The 22,243-nt window shown below is 47.4% G+C and overlaps 1 protein-coding gene across 1 annotated transcript; it reads right to left on the bottom strand.

Moving 5' to 3' along the window:
* Positions 1 to 582: 582 nt before the first annotated feature.
* On the bottom strand, positions 583 to 21,176 carry LOC144590708 (receptor-interacting serine/threonine-protein kinase 2-like). Its single transcript, XM_078395131.1, has 12 exons — positions 20,932 to 21,176; positions 18,732 to 19,044; positions 17,045 to 17,193; positions 14,840 to 14,889; positions 13,757 to 13,915; positions 11,431 to 11,522; positions 11,204 to 11,276; positions 8,709 to 8,747; positions 7,820 to 7,966; positions 7,413 to 7,451; positions 6,669 to 6,707; positions 583 to 2,472 (listed from the first exon to the last, which is right to left on the bottom strand). Exons 1-12 carry the CDS (start codon positions 21,174 to 21,176, stop codon positions 2,201 to 2,203), a joined length of 1,617 nt encoding a protein of 538 aa, XP_078251257.1. The 3' UTR covers positions 583 to 2,200.
* Positions 21,177 to 22,243: the final 1,067 nt, after the last annotated feature.

The following is a 22,243-nucleotide window of genomic DNA, read 5'->3' as shown; positions in this document are numbered from 1 at the left end:
AATTGCAAAAGGAGGTGGCGCCAGTAATGGCTGCCTCACCAACAGTCTGTGTCTTTTCCTTCTTTGTGTTTTAATTGTTTGTGTTAAATGTATGTTTTTAGTGTTCTTTAGCTTGTTTTATGTATGTGGAGGGGGGGGGGGGGGGTTTGGGGGAAACGTTTTCTAATCTCTTACCTTGACGGAGACGCGATTTTTTCCCGTATCGTATCTCCATCCACACTGCGGCCTAACATCGAGGAGTTGGTGGCCTTTGCTGGAAATCGATTTAGCTCCATCAAGGGGACCTGCAGACTGATGTAACATCACGGAGCCCGCAGTCTCGCATCAGAGACCGACTTCGGGAACTCCAAGCTGCGGAAGTTTAGACTGCTCCGACGTGGGAGTTTCAATCGCCCCGGCGCAGGGGCTTCAAGTGCCGGCTGCAGGAGCTTCGGCCGCCCTGATGGATGGTTCGACTGCCCCAACCGCAGGAGAATAAAGAGGAAGAAGACTGGACTTGTTGCGTTGAACATTACCAATGGGCGCATAAAAACCCCAATTCACTCAATCTCCTTATCTGTCGATAGTCAATAGTCGTTTATTTGTCACATACACATAAATGTGTAGTGGAATGAAACATTACCCGCAATTCAACAATAAGACCAATAAGAATAATCAATAAAAATGCAATAACACACACAATCATAAACTAACACCAAACAAAAGAAACATCCATCACAGTGAGTCTCCTCCAGTCCCTCCTCACTGTGATGGAAGGCCAGAATGTCTTTTTCTATTCCCTGCCATCTTCTCCCGCGGTCAGGCTGTTGAAGTTGCCACGTCGGGGCCGTCGGGGCTCCCGACATTCAAACCCCCACCGGGTGGTGAAAGGTCCGCGGCGGGCCGACCCAAGCCCAGCGATTCGGGGCGGGCGAAGATGCTGCCGCTGCGCCACCAGATAGATCCTCAAACGGGAAGATTGGACTTTTTTGCCTTCCATCACAGTGAGGAATGTGGGGAATCTGCTGTGGAGGATGTTTATGTATTTTGTCTGGTTGCTTTTTTTTTGTATGGCTGGATGGTAATTCGCATATCACTGTACCTTAATTGGCACATGTGACAATAAAACACTTTTGAAACCTTTCCTTGCTGAGTCTTCAGTGTGTTTCTAAAATCTCAGTCATGAACAGAGAAAGCTGGGCCCAATTTTTTGTCTGAAGGGTCTTAACGCAAAACGTCACCAATTCCTTCTCTCCAGTGATGCTGCCTGTCCCGCTGAGTTACTCTAGCATTTTGTGTCTATTCATTTTAAACCAGCATCTACAGTTCCCTCCTACCCAATTTCCATGCTCAATGGGTGACCTACAGCTCTTGGCAACACGAGGTGATGGAAACCTATTATAGAAACAAAATACTGGAGTAATTCAGCAGGTCAGGCAGCATCTCTGGAGAAAAGGAATAGGTGATGTTTCAGGTGACATCCCACTCTTTAGTTTAGACATGTAGGGGGAAATAGGCCCTTCAGCCCACTCAGTCCGTGCTGACCAGCGATCCCCATACACTAACACTATCCTACACACTAGGGACAAGTTACAATTTTTACCAAAGCCAATTAACCTACAAACCTGTACGTCCTTGGAATGTGGGAGGAAACGGGAGCACCTGGGGAATACCTACGCAGTCACGGGGAGAATGCACAAACTCCGTACAGACAGCACCTGTAGACAGGAACGAACCCGGACCTCTGGCACCGTGAGGCTCTACCACTCTACTGCTGTGCCACCGTGCTGCCCTGCCTCTTCATCAAGTGGTGCCAGGGAATTCATTGCCTTCTTCTAAAAGGCAAGATAAGGTATCAATTCAATGTCGCATCCAACAGATAGTTAGCAGGTGCAGCAGGGTGCTGCGTGGAGGGTTAGCCTGAAACCCACAGTCTCATGAACCAGAGGGGTTTGTATGAGCAAGCAAGCCATAACACAACGTCCGTCTTGCACATCAATCTGCAATAGCTTACAGGCAACAGATCGTGTAGGAGCCTGGGTAAGACTAAGGTAGTAGACTGGTCTTGCAATCCCGATCGATGAGCGTGTTGTACCTCCAACGCGTCAAGTTTACAATTAATTCTGAAAAGCAATACAAGACTTTAATCCAAGGTAGGAAAAGGGATTCTGCAGATTGGAAATAAATGAGGGGATTCAGGAAATCCATTAATGCACCAGCATTAACTCCATAACTCCTCCCACAGGTACTCCTTCTCGATCTGCTTCAGGCCCTGCACCAACTGGGCTCGGGTGGCATTCTGTCCTTGCAGCTGTTTCCATTTGCAGAGCATCTGGTAGACCGTCTCAAGCAAGCCTTCATTGTGGTGATCGTATTTGATGATGTCGATCTCATTGTCGGTCAACCCCAAGTATCTGGCCAGTGCTTTCCAGTCTTTATTGATCGACTTGGCCAATTTCATACATTCATTTGAAGTAACCACCAAGAGAGGATCTGCAATCAGAAGAAGAATTTCTTTATTGTCATTGTAGTGGTGCACAAAATAAAAAATTACAATAAAATAACAGTAAAAGAGTGAGAAAAATAAATACTGTTCATACACTCGCATGCACACACTGTGACACAAACACACAGATTCACACACGCATACACATTATACCTACGTACACATACATATTATACCTACGTACGCACTCACTCATCAGAATATAACATATTGCACCTTGTCAGAACATATGATAGTGCACAGAATAGTATTATAAAAATAAATATTATAAATGAATATATCAGTATCGTACAGTATAAATATTGTCTATGGGGGTGTGCTTTCAGTGTAGAGTTCCGTGTGGTGATGGCCTTTGGGTAGAAACTGCTTGTTAGTCTTGTGGTGTGCACTTTGATGGACCTGTAGCGCTTTCCTGAGGGCAGATGGGCAAACAAGTGATGGGTGGGGTGGGGTGAGATGGGTCCTTTAGGATGCAGGATGCCTTCCACAGGCAACGGGAGCTATAGATGTCTTCCAGGGCAGGCAGACGTGTGTTGGCAATCTTCTGGGCTGCGTTGATGACTCGCTGTGGAGCCTTCTTGTCAGCCGCTGAACTGTTGCTCTGCCACACCAGGGTCCCATGTGGCAGTACACTCTCAATGGAGCAGCTGATGTGGCAGGTTGACTTTCCCGAGTGTTCTTAGGAAGTGAAGCCGCTGTTGTGCCTTCTTAACCAGAGAGTTTATGTTGGTTGACCACGTGAGATCTTCTGAGATGTGGGTGCCCAGGAACCTGCAACTGGAGACTCTATCCACTCTTTCTTCATTTAAGTGCAGTGGGGCATGGTCACCCTGCTTCTTCCTGAAGTCGATGTTGAGCTCTTTTGTTTTTTTGGTGTAGTGCCGTTGTTTTCCGAGCACCAGCCTGTTAGCCTCTGTACCTCCTCCCTGTAAGCTGACTCATCTCCCTCAACGATCAGCCCTGCCACTGTCGTGTCGTCTGCAAATTTAATGATTGTGTTGGTGTTGCGGGTTGGTATACAGTATACAGTCATAGGTATAGAGAGAGTAGAGGAGGGGGTTCAGCCGAGCCTTGTGGAGCCCCTGTGCCGAGTGGCAGAGTGGGAAAGTGGTGGGGGCCATCCTGACTGACTGCGGCCGGTCTGATTGGAAGTCCTTTATCCAAAGGCAGATGTTGTGTTGGAAGCCTAGGACGGACAGCTTGGAGACCAGTCTGCTGGGTCCGATTGTATTAAATGCAGAGCTGGAATCAACAAACAGCAGCCGTGCACATGCGCCCCGTTGATCTAGGTGGAGCGATACAGTATGGAGGGCAGTGGCAATGGCGGGATCTGTTGACTCTGTGTGCATATTGGTGTGGATCCAGGGTGGGTGGGAGAGCAGCCTTGATGTGCTTAAGGATCAGTCACTTCATGATTATTGGTGTTAGTGCAACTGGCCTGTAGTCATTGAGGCAGGTTACGGCTGTCTGCTTTAGAACTGGCACTATTGTGGATGTTCTTAGGCACGTGGGGACAATGCGCTGTGCCAGGGATAGATTGAAGATGTTTGTGAACATGTCAGCTAACTCAGCAGCGCAGTCTCTGAGAACCTGTCCTGGAACTCCCTCCAGACCAGCTGTTGACGTTACGGAGTGTGCGTGTGACATCAGCAGTCTGTATGTTGAGTGTCTGGCTGTTGTCAGCTGGAGCTACAGCAGTGGGCATGACAGTCTCTGTTCTCTCCACCTCATGGCGGCCAAAGAAGTGGTTGAGCTGCTCTACCAGCGAGGCACTGCTGCTGGTGGTGTTGTTGTTATTGTAATTGGTGATGTGCCGTATACCTTGCCAGGCACCTCAGGGGTCTGAGTTGTCCAAGTGGCTCTCAATCCTTCACTTGTAGGCCGCTTTGGCGTCTCTGATGCCCCTCTTCAGGTCGGACCTGGCCTCACTATACAGCTGTGTTGCCGGACCAGAAAGCCATGTTGCAGGCTTTTAGCAGGAGTTTGGACGTCTTTGGTCATCCATGGTTTGTTATGGGGAAAGACACGGATGCGTTTTGTGATAGTGACATTGTTTACACAGCTTTTTATGTAAAACAGTACAGTGGAAATGTAGGTGTCAATGTCCTCGTCCTCAAATAATTCCCAGTCAGTGCAGGTAAAGCAGTCCTATAGTTGCTCAGAAGCTCCCTCAGGCCACACTTGTATGCCTCTAGCAGCTGGTTTGATCGTGTTGATAAGAGGTCTGTAACACTGGAGTTAAAAAAAGACAAGGTCAGACTGGCCCAGATGGGGGAGAGATGATGCTTTGTACCCTTGTTTAATGCTGCTATAAACATGATCGAGTGTGTTTTTTCCTGTTATGGGGCACTGCATATGTTGATAAAATTTCGGGACAACAGTCTTTGGTTTTGCTTGGTTGGAATCACCTGCTATTATAAAAACTCCACGAGGATGGGCACGCTGTTGTTTGCTAATGGCAGGTAGCAGATAGCCCAAAGCTGTTGTAGTATGAGCATCTGGTGGTATGTATACAGCTGTGATTATGGCAACCGTGAATTCTCGAGGCAGATAGAATGGGCGACATTTTATTGATAAATATTCCAAGTCCGGAGAGCAGTGGTTACCAATGACAATGACCTTTACATTTGTGCACCAGTTGTTGTTTGTGTATACACAAAGTCCTCCTCCCCTGCTCTTACTGGAGTCTCTGTTCCTGTCATAGTGGTGAGCTGAGCGGCCTCCTAGCCTGACAGCCTTCTCCGAGATCGCTGGGTTGAGCCACATTTCCATAATGATCATAACGCAGCAGTCCTTTACGTTTTCCTGCGTAGATGTGATAAGTTCCAGCTCTTCCATTTTGTTGGCAAGTGATCTTGCATTCGTGATGAAAGGACTTGGCAGTGGAGGTTTGTGTGGGTCTTTTCCTAGCCTAGCATTTATCCCAGCTCGGCAGCCTCGCTTTTGTTTCCTCTCCCTGCATCGTCTTCCGGGTGGGACAGCAATCCAAGGAGACACCGGCAGGCTGACAAACTCTGGCAGAATGTTGTGTTAAAAACACAGCCACTGTGCATTGAACCTATGTTTAGTTGTTGGAGTCAGTTGTATAATATATTAACGTATGCATGCATGTGCCGCCATCTTAAAGAATCAGATACAAAGACCAGAAACATAAACAGAATAAAGGCATTTCAATACATACATTTAAAATGCTTCCAATCTTTTCCCAATGGGGTGGTGCTCTGCGGAAGAGCCATCAATATATTCTTCAATACAATTTGTACTTAAAAAAAAAAAAAAAACAGACTGCGAATTCTAGTTTCCTCAAAAGCCTGGCTGGTCTGACTATGATGATAGATCTTGGACCTGTAACGTTGGTTCCACCTCTCACTGCAGATGCTGCCAGACCTGTTGAGTGGTTTCAGCAGAGACAGAGGAACTGCAGATTCTGGTCTACCAAAAAAGACAAAGTGCTGGAGTAACTCAGCCTATCCAGCAACATCTCTGCAGGTCATGGATTGGTGATGTTATGGGTTAGGACCCTTCTTCGGACTCAATTTTGTGGTATTAGTTTCTGGTTCCGTGTGTTTTGGTGTGATGTTGTAGGGCTTGTCCAGCGTATCATGACTTTGAACAACCTCACACTTACTGAGGAGGCACAGAGTACTTGAAGCCAGAGGGTGAACATGCATTTATTTTAGTTTAATGACACAGCATGGAATTAGGCCCTTCAGCCCACTGGGTCCACACCAATCATCAATCACCCATTCACATTAGTTCTTTGTTATCTCATCCATTTTCTCATCGACTCCGGACACACCAAGGGGGATTTACAGAGGCCAATTAACATACAACGACTGTCTTTGTGATGTGGGAGAAAATGGGAGTACTCAAACAAAACCCAAGTATTCACAGGGAGAATGGGAAACCTCCACAGACAGAACCAGAGGTCAGGATCGAATCTGGGTCTCCAACGCGGTGGGCAAGATGCTCTACCAGCTGTGCCACTGTGCTGCCCTGCAAGTCCACAACTAGACAAGGCCAGACGGGACCAGTTACATTCAGGGTCGAGGTGACCTAACGAACTGAGCCAGTTCTGAGGCCATGACGGCACAATGGTCCCCTTCAGCCCCACAACCTCAGTCCAGATGGGATGGGAGGCTCCTGCTGGGATTGGTTTCACTCTCAAATGCCAGTTACTCACCCTTCACGATTTTCTCTTGGCTGGCATCAATGCACATTTCTAGGAAGAGAGGAAAATGCAGCAATAGTTATTGGCTGGCTGCAACGTAGAGTCCACCTTCTTTCCAACACATTCCCCCCCACCCATCTCCAATCGTGCCCTCCGTCTCCACCTCTCTCCCATCACTACATCTTTCTCCTCCCTCCTCAGGCTAATCCCTCACTCCCAGATGCTTTTCCACCCCAACCTTCCCTCCCTGCACAGGCCCCCTCGCCTCCAACCTCTACTTATCTCCACCATCTTTCTCACTCCCCTCACTCTCCCCACTTTTCCCCAAACCCTCCACTCCCCCTTGAACCCTGTCCCTACTTTCACCACCTTCCCCAGCCCTCTTACATCCTCCCTCTCCCAACCCCTTTCTTTCCCTCAGTCACTCCCTGTCCCCACTCCTTTCTCGGTACACTCAAGCTGCATTATGTCTGCTGGCTCCCGAGATTTCCTCAGTCAGGCCATCCACTTAGTAATCATTATTATGGCGTCACACTCTGTTGACCATAGCAAAAAGCTTCCCAGTCATGTATTGACCAACACGGCCAATTCCATGCATCCATCCTAAATAACTATGGTTAAAGCAGATGCAGCTCAATAGATGAGCACCAATAAGAAATAGGCCTTCTAAACTTCCTGCCCGCACTGACCCTTGACAGGGGCTGGGGAACACAGGCCAGAGAAGACCCAAAAGACTTGGACTGACAGAGAACTCACCGGTCTTGCATTCCTTCCAGGTGGATTCCTGAACAGGCTCTGGAAGGAAAAACCATGGGAAGAAGCGGTCAGAAGTGGGTCACATTTTATTCAGTTCGAACAATCAGATCCCTCCTGGTTTTGGATGGTTGAGATAATACCATCAACAGGAGACCTTACAGCCCTTCCATCCTAGCAGTTGGTTCTAGGGAGAGAGGGTTATTCGTCCGACCGTACCTCGACTTGCTCCCCTATTTGTCCCACTCCTTGCTCTCCTTCAGTCAAGCCGTCTCACTATTGGGAGTATTTGCCAACCTCGCGCCACCACCACCACCACCCCTTCCCCCTGTCCCCGCCAACCCTCCCCCCTCCCTTTCAGACCATGCAATCATTGGAATCAAAGAAGATGGGTCTTGGAATCTGCACACCTGCAACCTGTTCGATGCCCGAGACTTTGTTGCTCTTGGTTCTCCTATGGAAGTGGGTGGGTGTGTAGTGGTTCCGTGGATTAGGGTCTTTGAATGTTGTTGCGAATGCCTCCTGTTCAGCCTTCTGATCTAATTCAGTTCCAAAGGCTATTTTGTTGGAGACAAGAAGAAACATTGAAATGAAAAGGCGGTTGATGCACTGACACAACCTCATTAGCTCCAGTCTGCACTGGGTTCAAATCTCTGATGGGCCCATAGGTTTGAATCAGACTTTGCGATCATTAGACCAGTTAAGGATTTTTGAGAGGGTTGAACTTGAGACGGACTCTCCGTGAAGCCCCTTGTTGACAGAATCAAAGACTCTTGCGAAGCCGAAAAGGCTTATCAGCTGGATTTTCCTGTTGAGAGGGGATTGTGGCTGCCAGTGTACGATGTTGAAGATCAAGGTTCAATCTGCAGCCGTACCAGGGAGAGGTGCTCACATGTAACAGGGCACAAGCCTCACCACTGGCTGACGGTGAGGAACCGGTTTGTAAAACCCCCCCGATTAGTCCAGGCGCACCCACTCTTCCTGGTGAGGTGACCAGGAGATTGGGAGAATTCAGGCTGATTCCACACCAACAGTTTGACCCTGTGCACACCAGCAAAAGGGTTCCAGGGTCTGAGCTGAACTGTCTCCATCCCTCACCACACCAGGATCCATCACAGCAACAATCCATTGCAAGATCTCACTTGGACCTCCACTGCCATCTCCTTCACTCCCAAGGTGGAGCGTGCTCCAGGGATACCGAGACCCCTCGCCTTGGTCCCAGGTGGGATCGGCTCAGCCAGCACAGGCATAGACCTCCCAACTGAAGAGAACAGGTAAAATACTTACTTGATGACTCACCGAGAAAGTTGGTGCATTCATTCTGCTCCTCAACGGGTGCTGAACAAAACAAAGGAGAGATAAGAATGAAACTGAACTAGTGTTGAGAGCAGAACGGTTAACTGTGGTCCTGTATCGCCACCTATTGGGGCCTTGAAGAACTGCCCTGCATTTTAAAAATTGTGCAAAATGCAAGGTAAAATGCACAAAAAAGACAAAAAAATGCTGGAATAACTCGGGTCAGGCAGCAACTCTGAAGAAGGGTCCCGATACAATACATCACCTACCCATGTTCTCCAGAGATGTTGCCTGAACTGCACTGTGTCCATTTTGGTAAACCAACATCTGCAGTTCCTCGTTTTCATTCCAGGTAAAATGCCCAACTTTGACACCTTTTTAGGAAGTTTATAAACTGGCGTAATACCGCAACTACTGTAGCTTTCCATTACCGCCATTATCGTCACATTATCCACATTCTTTAGCCAATCAATGGAGATGGGAGTCCAAGGTTATTTGCCCCACTGTTTACTTGTTAGGTTACACAACACAGTCGGACCACTGAATAAAAATGGTTATATGTTTATTCCAAATGGAAATTATGTGATCCAAGATGCCAAGGCACCTGCTCCAAGTTTTAGCTGCAGTCAGGGAAAGATTCTACACCATTAGGACATAGGTGCAAGGTGAGGGGGGAAAGATTTAATGGGAACTGGAGGGCTAACGTTTTTCACACAAAGGCTGGTAGGTGTATGAAACAAGCTGCCGGAGGAGGCAGTTATTATCACAACGTTTAAGAAACATTTCGTCAGGTACATGGATAGGACAGGTTCAGAGGGATATGGGCCTAAATGCAGGCAGTAGAGACGAGTTTAGATGGGGCATGTTGGCCGGTGTGGGCCAGTTGGGCCTACATGGCCAGTTTCCATCCTGTATGACCCCAATATTCAACAACTAAAATGATTCAACACTTGGCAGCACAGTAGCACAGTAGGTAGAGCTGCTGCCTCAAAGCACCGAGACCCAGGTGTGATCCTGATGTCAGGTACTGTCTGTGGGTAGTTTGCACATTCTCCATGTGACCTTGTGGGTTTCTTCCGGGTGCTTCGGTTTCCTCCCACACCCAAAAGACATGCAGGTTTGTAGGTTAATTGGCCCTCTGTAAATTGTCCCCAACGTGTCGAGAGTGGGTGCAAAAGCGAGATAACATCGAACTAGTGAGAATGGGTGATCGATGGTCGGTGTGGACTCGGTGGGCCGAAAGGCCCCTTTTCCAATCTGTATCTCTAAACTAAACTCAACACGTCCCAGGAAAAACATGGCCTAGTGACACAGCAGTTAGTGCTGCTGCCTCACATGTCCAAGGTCGCGTGCATCTTCCGGACCCTGGGTGTAATCCATATGCGCTCTGGATTCTGTGTTGTTTCTCCTAGGTGCTCCAGCTTCCTCACACAGGCACATAGGCTGGTTTGTTAGTTTAGAGCATGGGAACAGGCCCTTCGGTTCAACGAGTCCGCGCCGACCAGCCACCCAAACACAACTAACAATAACCTACACATGCTAGGGACAATTCACAATTTTTACCGAAGCCGATTAACCTTTGGAGAATGGAAAAAAAACGATGATCCCAGAGAAAACCCACACAGTCCCCGTGGAGAACGTACAAACTCCATAGTCAGCATCCACAGTCGGGATCGAACCCGGGTCCCTGGTGCTGTAAGTCAGCAACTCTACCGCTGCGCTACCATGCAGTCGACTGACCATGTTGACCATAGTAAACTGCCTCCAGTGTAGTTAAGTGGCAAAAGATTCCAAGGGGAATTGCAAAAGGAGGGGTTATGGGGCCACAGGGAAATAGGGAGATGAGGGAATGGGAGTGCTCAGCTAGGGGCTAGTTCAGACCTGGTGGGATGAATGGTCTCTTTGCACAGTTAAAGAAAGTTGTTGCTGTCAAGGAACAGTCAAACAAAGCCATGTGCAGAATTTAGAAGAGTGCAAACAGACCCTTTGGTCCATCGAGTCCATGCCAACCAACAATCACCCATACACTAGTTCTATCCAACACATTAGGGACAATTGTCTTCTGTAAAATTGTCCCTAAACCTGCATGTCTTTGGAATATGGGAGGAAATCTGTGCACCCAGAGGAGATCCACACCATCACGGGGAGAACGTGCAAACTATGCAGAGACAGTACCCGAGGTCAGGATCGAACCTTTAGGCAGCAACTTTACCGCAGCGCCACCGTGCCATAGCTAAAAGATCATAGGCATGTGTGGGGAATGGGTCATTGTTCAGGCTGAGCTCACTCCCCCTTCTGGCTGCGCTGAGCACTGCAATCAATGGAGCTCCAGTGGAAATCTGAGGGTTTCCTCAGCCCTGGAGCACGTGGGGGGAGGGAATGCAGAATGACATTAAAACCATGGACTTTACAACAAAGCATGTAAACGAGCTCCAAATCAGAACAAGAATTTTGCTTTCCCTCTGAAAGTAGGAAAAAGAGCATCAGATCATAGTTACCACAAAGATTGCTGCTGCTTCCTGTATTCCCTCCGCTACCAGGCGCACAGTCTACGACCACACAATTGGACAGCTGCACAGAAAAGAAATCCAAGATCAGAAAACAATGACGCAATACAGTGTGCCTCGCCACCTTCCCCCTTCGTTAGTTGGAATCTGCAGAAATAGCAGACCAAAGCAAGACGGAAACCGGCCATTCACCAGAGCAGTTCTGTGGGAGTCTGTACCTGCTGAGCCAGGACTTGCTGAGCCAGGACCTGCACTGCCTGTTGAAGCTCCTGATCATTCCTCTGTTCTGCTTCAAGCTCATTAACACACTCTGATGAAAGAGAAGGGACAATAAACAGTCATTTTGGACACAACATCCATACGCCCATGGAAACCGATTCCCTCTTTGTTCCCATCTCATTTTACCCCCACTTACTCCCTCGGACGACCGCTTGCCAAGCCATTCCCACCCGAACAGCCTGACTGTCACTCCCCAGGCCAGTCCCACCCAAGCCATCTGACTGTCACTACCCCCAGGCCATTCCCTGCTCACCACTGACTGCCACCCAGCTAGAGGTAGAAAAAGTTCAGAACAAAACTGTTCTGAACCTGAACCTTTTCATATCTCTAGTTTCCCTCTCCACTGACTCCCAGTCTGCAGAAGGGTCTCGACCTGAAACGTCACCCATTTCCTTTCTCCAGAGATGCGGCCTGACCCCCTGAGTTACTCCAGCTTTCTCTGCCTACCCGAGATGATTCAATGACTATTAGCTTATGAGATCAAACTTTATGGATGGTGTTGATGATGATATGGTAAGGTACATTTATGGACAATAACAATAGATGCAGGAGGCAGCCATTCGGCCCTTCGAGCCAGCACCGCCATTCAATGTGATCATGGCTGATCATTCTCAATCAGTACCCCGTTCCTGCCTTCTCCCCATACCCCCTGATTCCGCTATCCTCAAGAGCTCTATCTAGCTCTCTCTTGAATGCAATCAGAGAATTGGCCTCCACTGCCTTCTGAGGCAGAGAATTCCACAGATTCACAACTCTGACTGAAAAAGTTTTTCCTCATCTCAGTTCTAAATGGCCTATCCCTTATTTATAAACTGTGGCCCCTTGTTCTGGACTCCTCCAACATTGGGAACATGTTTCCTGCCTCTAACGTGTCCAACCCCTTAATAATCTTATACGTTGCGATAAGATCTCCTCTCATCCTTCTAAATTCCAGTGTATACAAGCCTAGTCGCTCCAGTCTTTCAACATATGACAGTCCCGCCATTCCGAGAATTAACCTAGTGAACCTACGCTGCATGCCCTCAATAGCAAGAATATCTTTCCTCAAATTTGGAAACCAAAACTGCACACAGTACTCCAGGTGAGGTCTCACTAGGGCCCTGTACAACTGTAGAAGGACCTCTTTGCTCCTGTACTCAACTCCTCTTGTTATGAAGGCCAACATTCCATTGGCTTTCTTCACTGCCTGCTGTACCTGCATGCTTCCTTTCAGTGACTGATGCATTTGGACACCCAGATCTCATTGTACGTCCCCTTTTCCTAACTTGACACCATTCAGATAATACTCTGCCTTCCTATTCTTACCACCAAAGTGGATAACCTCACACTTATCCATATTAAACTGCATCTGCTAGGCATCCGCCCACTCACACAACCTGTCCAAGTCACCCTGCAACCTCATAGCATCTTCCTCACAGTTCACGCTACCACCCAGCTTTGTATCATCTGCAAATTTGCTAATGGTACTTTTAATGCCTTCATCCAAGTCATTAATGTATATTGTAAATAGCTGCAGTCCCAGCATTGAGCCTTGCGGTACCCCCACTAGTTACTGCCTGCCATTCTGAAAGGGACCCATTTATCCCCACTCTTTGCTCTGTCTGTCAACCAATTATCTATCCATGTCAGTACCCTACCTCCAATACCATGTGCTCCAATTTTGCCCAATAATCTCCTATGTGGAACCTTGTCGAAGGCTTTCTGAAAGTCAAGGTACACCACATCCACCGGCTCTCCCCTGTCAATTTTCCTAGTTACATCCTCAAAGAATTCCAGAAGATTAGTCAAGCATGATTTCCCCTTCGTAAATCCATGCCGACTCAGAACAATCCTGTTACTACTATCCAAATGCTCCATAATTTCGTCTTTTATAATTGACTCCAGCATCTTCCCCATCACTGATGTCAGACTAACCGGTCTATAATTTCCCATTTTCTCTCTCCCTCCTTTCTTAAAACGTGGGACATTAGCTACCCTCCAATCCACAGATAACTGATCCTGAATCTATAGAACATTGGAAAATGATCACCAATGCGTCCACAATTTCTAGCACCACCTCCTTAAGTACTCTGGGATGCAGACCATCAGGTCCTGGGGATTTATCAGCCTTCAGTCCCATCAGTCTACCCAACACCATTTCCTGCCTAATGTGGATTTCATTCAGTTCCTCCGTCACCCTAGGATCTCTAACATGGGGAGCAGCGACATGCAAAAGCATCATTGCCCCCAGCACCTGGCAGTCATGCATTATTGGTAAAAACATACTTGAAAAGGGAGGACGATCATTTGGATTTTGAGCCCAACATCTTTTCATCAGGTCAATGAGGGGTTTACAAGATTCCAAAAGATGTTTTGGGATTTGCTGCAGGTCAGGTCTGTCTCCATTGCATATGCACGATTTAATAAGCGCAGAATGTCGAACATCTGAGGATAAATGGCATGGTACTTAGTGAAATTCATTTTTCCATACAAAGTCCAGTACACGTGTCACTATACATTAGCACTTAGATACATATTAGATTAGCACCTCAGATACAACACAAGGGCACAGCAGTAGTACACTGAGACAGTATACTGAGTGGCCGGTTTGGCACTATTGTCAAGTTCCAGCTGTTGTATGAGCAGGGTTCTTGATCTGACCATGAAGGTCTTGTCCTGGCAGCGTCGCAGGGTCAGCCTGGCAAAGCGTAGCCATAGTGTTCTCCGCCGCTGAAAATAATCTAACTGAACATGGACAATGTAGAGACCTGTAATTTAAAGACTTAACAACATTTTTGTGCCTTCAGACTAGATAACACAGGAAATCTCCAAGAAATCTGGCATCCAACTGTCAGCAATCGCAATGTTCAGGCTGCTGACTCATTAATTAATCCAAGTACGAGTTGGGTGTCCAGACTTTGAGAGGGATGCACAACCAGGGGTGGACGAGACACGGTGGGCCAGAGTTGGGTTCAGAGTTTGGAACAGAGGACATGGTGAAACATACGAGCCGAGGTCCACCAGGATTCGTTTCCCTACAACCTACAAATCTGTACGTCTTTGGAGTGTGGGAAGAAACCGGACCACCCAGGGAAAACTCATGCAATCGTGGGGAGAACGTACAAACTCCATACAGACACCACCCATGGTCAGGATCGAACCAGGGACCATGGTGCTGTAAGGCAGCAAATCTATCGCTGCGCCACTGTGCCGGCCAAACTTGAAGGAATAAAGTTTCTGGAACATAGTTTTGCCGAAGGGTCTTTGCCTATAATATTAACTTTCTCTTTCCACAGTTGCTGTCTGACCTGCCGAGTCTTACCAACACTTCCTACTTTTATTTAATATGATAGTTACAGCTGTACTTACATTCATAAGGCGTTTTGCACGTTAGTATCCCCCAGATAACAATTCCATAGCTATGAGATTATAAACAGAAATGATAAAAAGGTTATTGTCGTGATCAGTTTCAAGACACGCAACATGACTCAATTAAAGGTCTGATTGAAAGTTAAGAGCTTAACAGGAGAAAAAAACAGATTACTTTAGCAGAGTTAATTTAGTATTTTTTAAACAACCTCTCTTTACATTTGCTAAAAGACCAGGCATTTGTTAGGGGTTTAAAGGTATTTCCCCTCATCTTCATTAACATTCCAGCCTGGCAATAACCCAGACCCCAGAGGGCCAAGCAGCATATTCTACACCCTCTCATGTGCACCTCCGCAATTCTCAGTTGGTGGCATCATATCCGTGGCTTGACTGTCCAAACTACAGAGTTTGATTCTTAGCAATACCTCAATGACCTGTGGCATTCCACCATTGCTATTTGGCTGACACTTGAGCAATCCATCAGATCCCAAGAGCCAAGCTCAAAGTCTTTGAGATGGGGTTTGATAACAGCTTAGAAAGGAAAACAGGTACAACTTGGAGATTAAATGTTGTCCAGGAAGAGAAGGCAGCACAGTGGTGCAGCTGGTAGAGCCGCTGTATCACAGCGCCACAGACCTGGGTTCGATCCTGTCATAGGATGCTGTCTGTGGGCTTTTAAACATATTCTTGTGGTCAGGAATATGCCTTCCATCACAGGTAGGAGGTGACTGGAGGAGACTCACTGTGATGGATGTTTCTTTTTGTTTGGTGTTGGTTTATGATTGTGTGTTATTACTTATTTTTATTGCTCTTATTGTTGGACTGTGAGTAATCTTTCATTTCACTGCACATTTGTGCATGTGACAAATAAAATTGACTATTGGGTGCTCCGGTTTGCTCCAAGGTCACAAAGACGTGCGTGTTTGTAGGTCAATTGGCTTCTGTAAATTGCCCCAAGTGTGTAGAGAGTAGAAGTGAAAGTGGGGTAACATTGAACTAGTGAGAACAGGTGATCGATGTTCAAGGTGAACTCAGTGGACCAAAAGGCCTGTTTCCATGTGGTATCTTTCAATCAATCAATGCCAACTTGATCTTTGCCAGTGATACCACTGTCATCAACTAGATTTACAATGAGAAGCATCTTGCATCAGGATAATAAACTCAATTGATCAACTCAATTAAAAACTTGCATAATATTAAGATAATAGAAACTTGTTTACACAAGGGCAAGGATTTGACACAAGTGCAATAAAGATTAATGCTTAGGCTTTCACCGATAAAATATGTGAGGGCAGGGTTCATGATCCTTGGCAGGGATGGGTTATACGTGAAGGGAAAGTGGAACTTGGGGACACTTGCTGTGCATTTCATGTGACCCGACAAAGCTTCAAAGGAGAGTTGCATCACTTCCAGGCAGCTGAAGTATGAATTGTCATGGAGTCATAGAATCATAGTATGGAAACAAACCCTTCATCCCAACTTCCCCACACCGACCAACAAGTCCCATTTACACTAGTTCCACCTGCCTGCATTTGGCCCATATCCCTCTAAACCTATCCTATCCATGTCCCTGTCCAAATGATTCTTAAGCATTGCAATACTACCTGCCTCAACTACTTCCTCCACCAGCTTATTCCATATACCCACCATCCTCTGAAAACATTACCTCCCCAGGTTCTTATTAAATATTGGGTCCTGCTCAAAACACTTTCAGCAACAAGGAATTTCCAAATACTCTTTTTTAGTTTTGTTTCATTTAGAGATACAGCATAGAAACAGGCCCGTCATCTCACCGAGTCTGTGCCGACCAGAGATCCCTATACACTAGCATTATCCTACAAGCTAGGGGCAATTTACAATCTTTACCGAAGCTAATTAACGTATAAACCTGTACATCTTTGGAATGTGGGATGAAACCGGAGCACCCAGGGAAAACCCATGTGGTCAAGGGGAGAACAGACAAACTCCATACAGACAGCAGCTGTAGTCAGGATAGAACCATGGTCTCTGGCGCTGCAAGACAGCAACTCGTGTTTGTTGGATAGTGTTAGTGTGCGGGGATCACTCAGTGGGCCAGAGGGCCTGTTTCTATACAGTATCTCCAATCTAAACAAGGCCATCAGCCAGAATGTCCTCAAAGTTCACTAAGTTATAGATCACATCCAGGCACATGGGACAACACTGCCATTTAGAAACTTCACTCACCTGTACACATCAACCTTTGTGTCTTTCCTGGTATTGATGTCCGCAAAGCATTCAGGTGGCATGTAACTAATGGTGCCGTCGTTTTGGGGGGAATTATTTCTGTTTTGACTTGTGAATTTCCGCCATTTTGCCAGACCAAAATCACATATCTGGAGAAGAACAAGGATGTTGTAAGACAAGAATGGGATGTTTCTTGGGCTGAGGCTTTTTCAGGCACTGGTTAAACCACATGTGGAGTATTGAGAGCAGTTTTGGGCCCATATCTGAGGAAAGATGTGCTGGCGTTGGAGAGGGCCCAGAGGAGGTTTACAAGAATGATCCCAGGAATGAGTGGGTTTGGAACATAAAAGTTAACTGTACCAAGTATTTAAGAATTAGATTTAGAATTTGATATGGATGTCTTGGAGGTTGAGGGTGTAGGATTACAGAGGGTCAGCGATACATTCCAGCAAAGGCAAAATACTTTCACTTCAGCTCCATATGTAGCATGTGCCTTACTGCTTACACCTGGATTTGTACTGTAGATCATGATGGAGATTACACATCTAAAATGTTAACTGGTCTAATAGATTACAATTGACTGGATGATGTTGGCCATTTGCAATTTTGCACCAAACTATTGGCCATTTGCAATTTTAGTTCCTTTCTATCTCTGGTCTGCCCCGCGATCTCAATCACCACTGTAGGTTAATTGGTCTCTGTAAATTGCCCCTAGCATGCAGGGAGAGGATGCGAAAGTGAGATAACAGAACTAGTGTCAATGGATGATCAATGGTCAGAGTGGACTCGGGGAGAGGGGGAGGAGCGGAAAGGCCTGTTTCCATGCTGTATCTCTGTGGACAGCACAGTGGCACAGCAGTAGAGCTGCAGCCTCTCAGCACAAGTGACCCGGGGTTGATCCTCACATATATGCGGAGTTTGCATATTCTCCCTGCGACCGGATTTTCTTCGGGTCTTCCAGTTTCCTCCCACATCCTAAAGACGCGCAGGTTTGCAGGGTAATTGGCTTCTGTAAATTACCCCTGATGTGCAGGATGCAAAACTGGGAAAACAGAACTGGCGTACAGGTAATTGATGGTCGGTGTGGACTCTGTGGGACTGTTTCCATGCTGCACCTCTAAACTAAAAAACAAAACTATTTAAACAAGTTTTACCCTGCACAAGCCAACACCTTGCGAGACTTCAACTGACACAATTCAACTGATCCACTGTGACGGGAAGATTTGGGTAATATTTTTTGGTCCATCACGGGCACCAACCTCCCCACCATCAAATGGATCTACAGGAGGCATCGCCTCAAAAGGGCAGCCAACCTCAAGGACCCACACCACCCTGGCCACTCTCATTTCACTCCTGCCATCAGGAAGAAGGAATAAGATCCCAAAATCTAACATCCAGGTTCAGGAGCAGCTTCTTCCCAACAACAATCAGGCATTGAGCACAATAAAGTCCAACTAAACTCCAAACTGTCTTGATTACACTAGGGACTCGGGGCTTTGTTTTTCTTCTGTATTGCTGTCAAATTATTGAACTTCTTTTTGTTGTTTATTGTGGTGTCTTCAGAGTACCATGTTTACATACTTGTTGTGCTGCTGCAAGTAAAGAAAGTTATTTTCCTGTTTCAGAACATATAACAATAAATTACTCATGAAAGGCTTGCAAAAATAGCTCATGCACTTTAACTTACCTTAATGTGATACTCCTTATTTAGTAGAATATTAGCAGGCTTTAAGTCATGGTGATAGAGGGCTGGGTTAAGGTTGTGGAGGAAGTTCATTCCCAAAGCAATCTCGTACACAAAACATAGTCGAAGAGGCAAAGGGACTTCATGGAGGCGAATGAGATTTTCCAGTGATCCATTCTCCACAAATTCAGTTACCAGTCCCAGCAATTTGGTTCCAGCCTTCAGACAGAGTTCCGTAATTCCATACAAACGGAGAATGTACTCAAATTGCGCCTTGTGCAACTTTTTTGCTTCTTCCAACAGTCCATGATCATCACTGTAAACAAAGTGAGTAGTGCAGGAGAATAACTGTAGATGCTGGGACAAATCGAAGGTGTCACAAAATGCTGGAGTAACTCAGTGAGTCAGGCAGCATCTCTGGAGAGAAGGAATGGGTGACGTTTCGGGTCGAGACCACTAATGCAACTAATCGGCATCATATGTTTAACAAGCATTTACTCCTACCTCAAGTTATATCTGCCAGCAAATGATTGAAAATTTGAAACAAATGAAAAGTCTCACTAGAAAAGTCCCATGTGAGGGAGAATGATTGAATAAGAATCTGACAGATGCTGGTTTAAACCGAAGATAGACACAAAAACATAGATACACCGAAAATAGGTGCAAGAGTAGGCCACTTAGCCCTTCGGGCCAGCACCACCATTCAATACGTTCATGGCTGATCATCCAAAATCCGTTCTGGCTTTTTCCCCCATATCCCTTGATCCCCTAAGCCACAAGAGCTAAATGTAACTCTCTGGAAAACATCCAGCGAATTGGTCTCCACTGCCTTCTGTGGCAGAGAATTCCACAGATTCACAACTCTGGGGAGAAAGGTTTTCCTCATCTTAGTCCTAAATGGCCTACCCCTTACTCTTAAACTGTGACCCCTGGTTCTGGACTCCCCCAACATCAGGAACATTTTTCCTGCATCTACCCTGTCCAATCCTCTAAGAATTTTATATGTTTCTACAAGATCTCACCCTTCTAAATTCCAGCAAATACAAGCCCAATCAACCCATTCTTTCATCATAGGTTCACCATTCCGGGAATTAACCTGGTGAACCTACGCTGCACTCCCTAAATAGCAATCATGTCCTTCCTCAAATTAGGAGACCAAAATTGCACACAATACTCCAGGTGCAGTCTCACCAGGGCCCTGTACAACTGCAGTAGGACCTCCTTGCTCCTAAATTCAAATCCTCTTGCAATGAAGGCTTTCTTCACTGCCTGCTGTGCCTGCATGCTTACTTTCAGTGACTGATGTATAAGCACACCCAGGTCTCGTTGCACCTCCCCTTCTGATCTAATCCAGAGTCGAGAAAACATTGGAAAATGATCATCAATGCATCCACAATTTCTAGGGCCACCACCTCGAGTACTCTGGGATGCAGACTATCAGGCCCTGGGGATTTGTCCGACTTCAGTCCCAACAATTTACCTAACACTATTTTCTGACTAATGTGGATTCCCTTCAGTTCTTCCCTCCCACTGGACCCTTCAGTCCCCCTAGTACTTCCAGGAGATTCCTTAGTGAAGACAAAAGTCTGCTCCTTGCCCAGTTATGACTCAGGTCCGAGGTGCCCTGTAATTGCCTCCCGGCCGTTTTGCGGTCCTACTTTCAACATACCAAAAACAGGGAAGTGACATTAAACCGGGAAATCGCGCAGATGCTGGAAATCCGCGACACAACGGGAAAGTCTGGAATTACTGAACAGCAGACAAATGCGGAAGTACAAGACTGTACACGCCTTTACACGTTCTCAATTATCAACCTAACAAGTCAAGGGCTCCGACCCGAAATGTCGCCCATTCCTGTTCTCCAGAGATGCCGCTGAGTTGCATCAGCATTTTGTGTCTACGGTGTAAACCAGCATCTGCAGCTCCTTCCCACACAAGTAACCACCAAGCCATGGGACGGTTGAAAAGACACTCTTTGCAGACATTGTTTGCAAGTACTCGCCCTGCTTTGAGTGAGGGTTTCACAACCCGGGACTGTATTCAACCGAGCCCCGTGTAGGAAGGAACTGCAGATGCTGGTCTGAAGGAGGGAGGGTCTCACTCATTCCTTCTATCCAGAGATGCAGAGTTACTGTCCTCAGTCAACGAAGGACACTGTCTGTTACAGTGAAGCCAGTGACACGCAGCCCACTCCCAGCCTTACCTCTCGTCCATCCACATGGACTTTACCGCCAGCTGAATCCTCCACACCCGGTGCCGCGCTCGGTAAACCACGCCGAAGCCTCCTCGTCCGATCTGCTTCAGCCCCTCCAAGTCCCGAGGGTCGATGCGAGCGAAGTCAGCAGCCGAGGTGTCACCGGACCCGTCCGCAGATCTGCCCGGCCCTTCAGCCGCTGCCGCTGCCGCTGCCGCTGCCTCCAGCCGGCGCCTCGGCCCATCATCGCCCATTCTCCACTGCCCCACTGCCGGCTCCACCGCTCCACCGCTCCACTGCCGCCGAAACCCTGCCCGCACAATCCCCGCCCCCAGCGGAAACACACACTCAACCAACCACTTGCACACTCAACAGGCTTCTGTCGCCAGGGTAGTTGCTGCACCGAAGACAGGTTGACGCCCCGGCCCCCTGCCCCCGGCCCCCTGCCCCCGGCCCCCTGCCCCCGGCCCCCTGCCCCCGGCCCCCTGCCCCCGGCCCCCTGCCCCCGGCCCCCTGCCCCCGGCCCCCTGCCCCCGGCCCCCTGCCCCCGGCCCCCTGCCCCCGGCCCCCTGCCCCCGGCCCCCTGCCCCCGGCCCCCTGCCCCCGGCCCCCTGCCCCCGGCCCCCTGCCCCCGGCCCCCTGCCCCCGGCCCCCTGCCCCCGGCCTCCTGCCCCCGGCCTCCTGCCCCCGGCCTCCAGATTTATACAACTAACGCCCCTAATCCATGCATCATTCTTACCATACTTTCCCCAAGCCTACACATCCTTAGCATTTTGGGGTAAATAGGTGCACACAATACTCCAGAAGTAGAGTAATCAAAGTCTTAAAGCATCATGGTATCCAGACTCAGAAATAGCCCAACCAATGAACGCAAGCATACAATACACCTTTACGACTGTGTCACAAGAGTCTCTGCATCTATCAAGTATGAAGTGAGTTGTGCCTTCTCCAGCTCGATGATTGATGTTGAATACCAAAGCCTGCCTCCATGTTTTCAGCTAGAGTGGCATCAAGGTAGACCATTACAGCAAGATGGATAAAGGCAATAGGATGGTCATTTAACAGATGAACATTAGCTCGGTTGTGGATCAGCTAGATAGGATGGCTTGTGCCAAATTGTACTGGTCAAGATGGAGGCAAATTCTTATGACTACAACTGAAAGGATGGTCTTGGTCCTGCTCCTATCAATTGCCTTTCCATCCACTGAGAAAGCTTCTGGTAGCGACTTTACTGATGGACATTATACTGCACTAGATTTGTGATAAAGATTACATTAACCAAACAAATATTGTTAGATTTCATTCCTTCCAGCAGTGATAC

Source organism: Rhinoraja longicauda, unplaced genomic scaffold (genome assembly GCF_053455715.1).
Source record: "Rhinoraja longicauda isolate Sanriku21f unplaced genomic scaffold, sRhiLon1.1 Scf000256, whole genome shotgun sequence".
Lineage (NCBI taxonomy): Eukaryota > Metazoa > Chordata > Chondrichthyes > Rajiformes > Arhynchobatidae > Rhinoraja > Rhinoraja longicauda.
The sequence above is the reverse complement of the archived record's forward strand: the minus strand, read 5'-3'. Positions and strand labels throughout refer to the sequence as shown.

Bases quoted from the DNA above. Each gene is read 5' to 3' on its own strand.
- LOC144590708 (XM_078395131.1), bottom strand. From the start codon at position 21,176: ATGGGCGATGATGGGCCGAGGCGCCGGCTGGAGGCAGCGGCAGCGGCA. The intron at 7,452-7,819 runs GTGTGCAGATTC...TTTTCCTTCCAG, and splicing joins GGGCATCGAACAGGTTGCAG to AGCCTGTTCAGGAATCCACC. The intron at 2,473-6,668 runs GTGAGTAACTGG...TTCTGATTGCAG, and splicing joins CCAAGAGAAAATCGTGAAGG to ATCCTCTCTTGGTGGTTACT.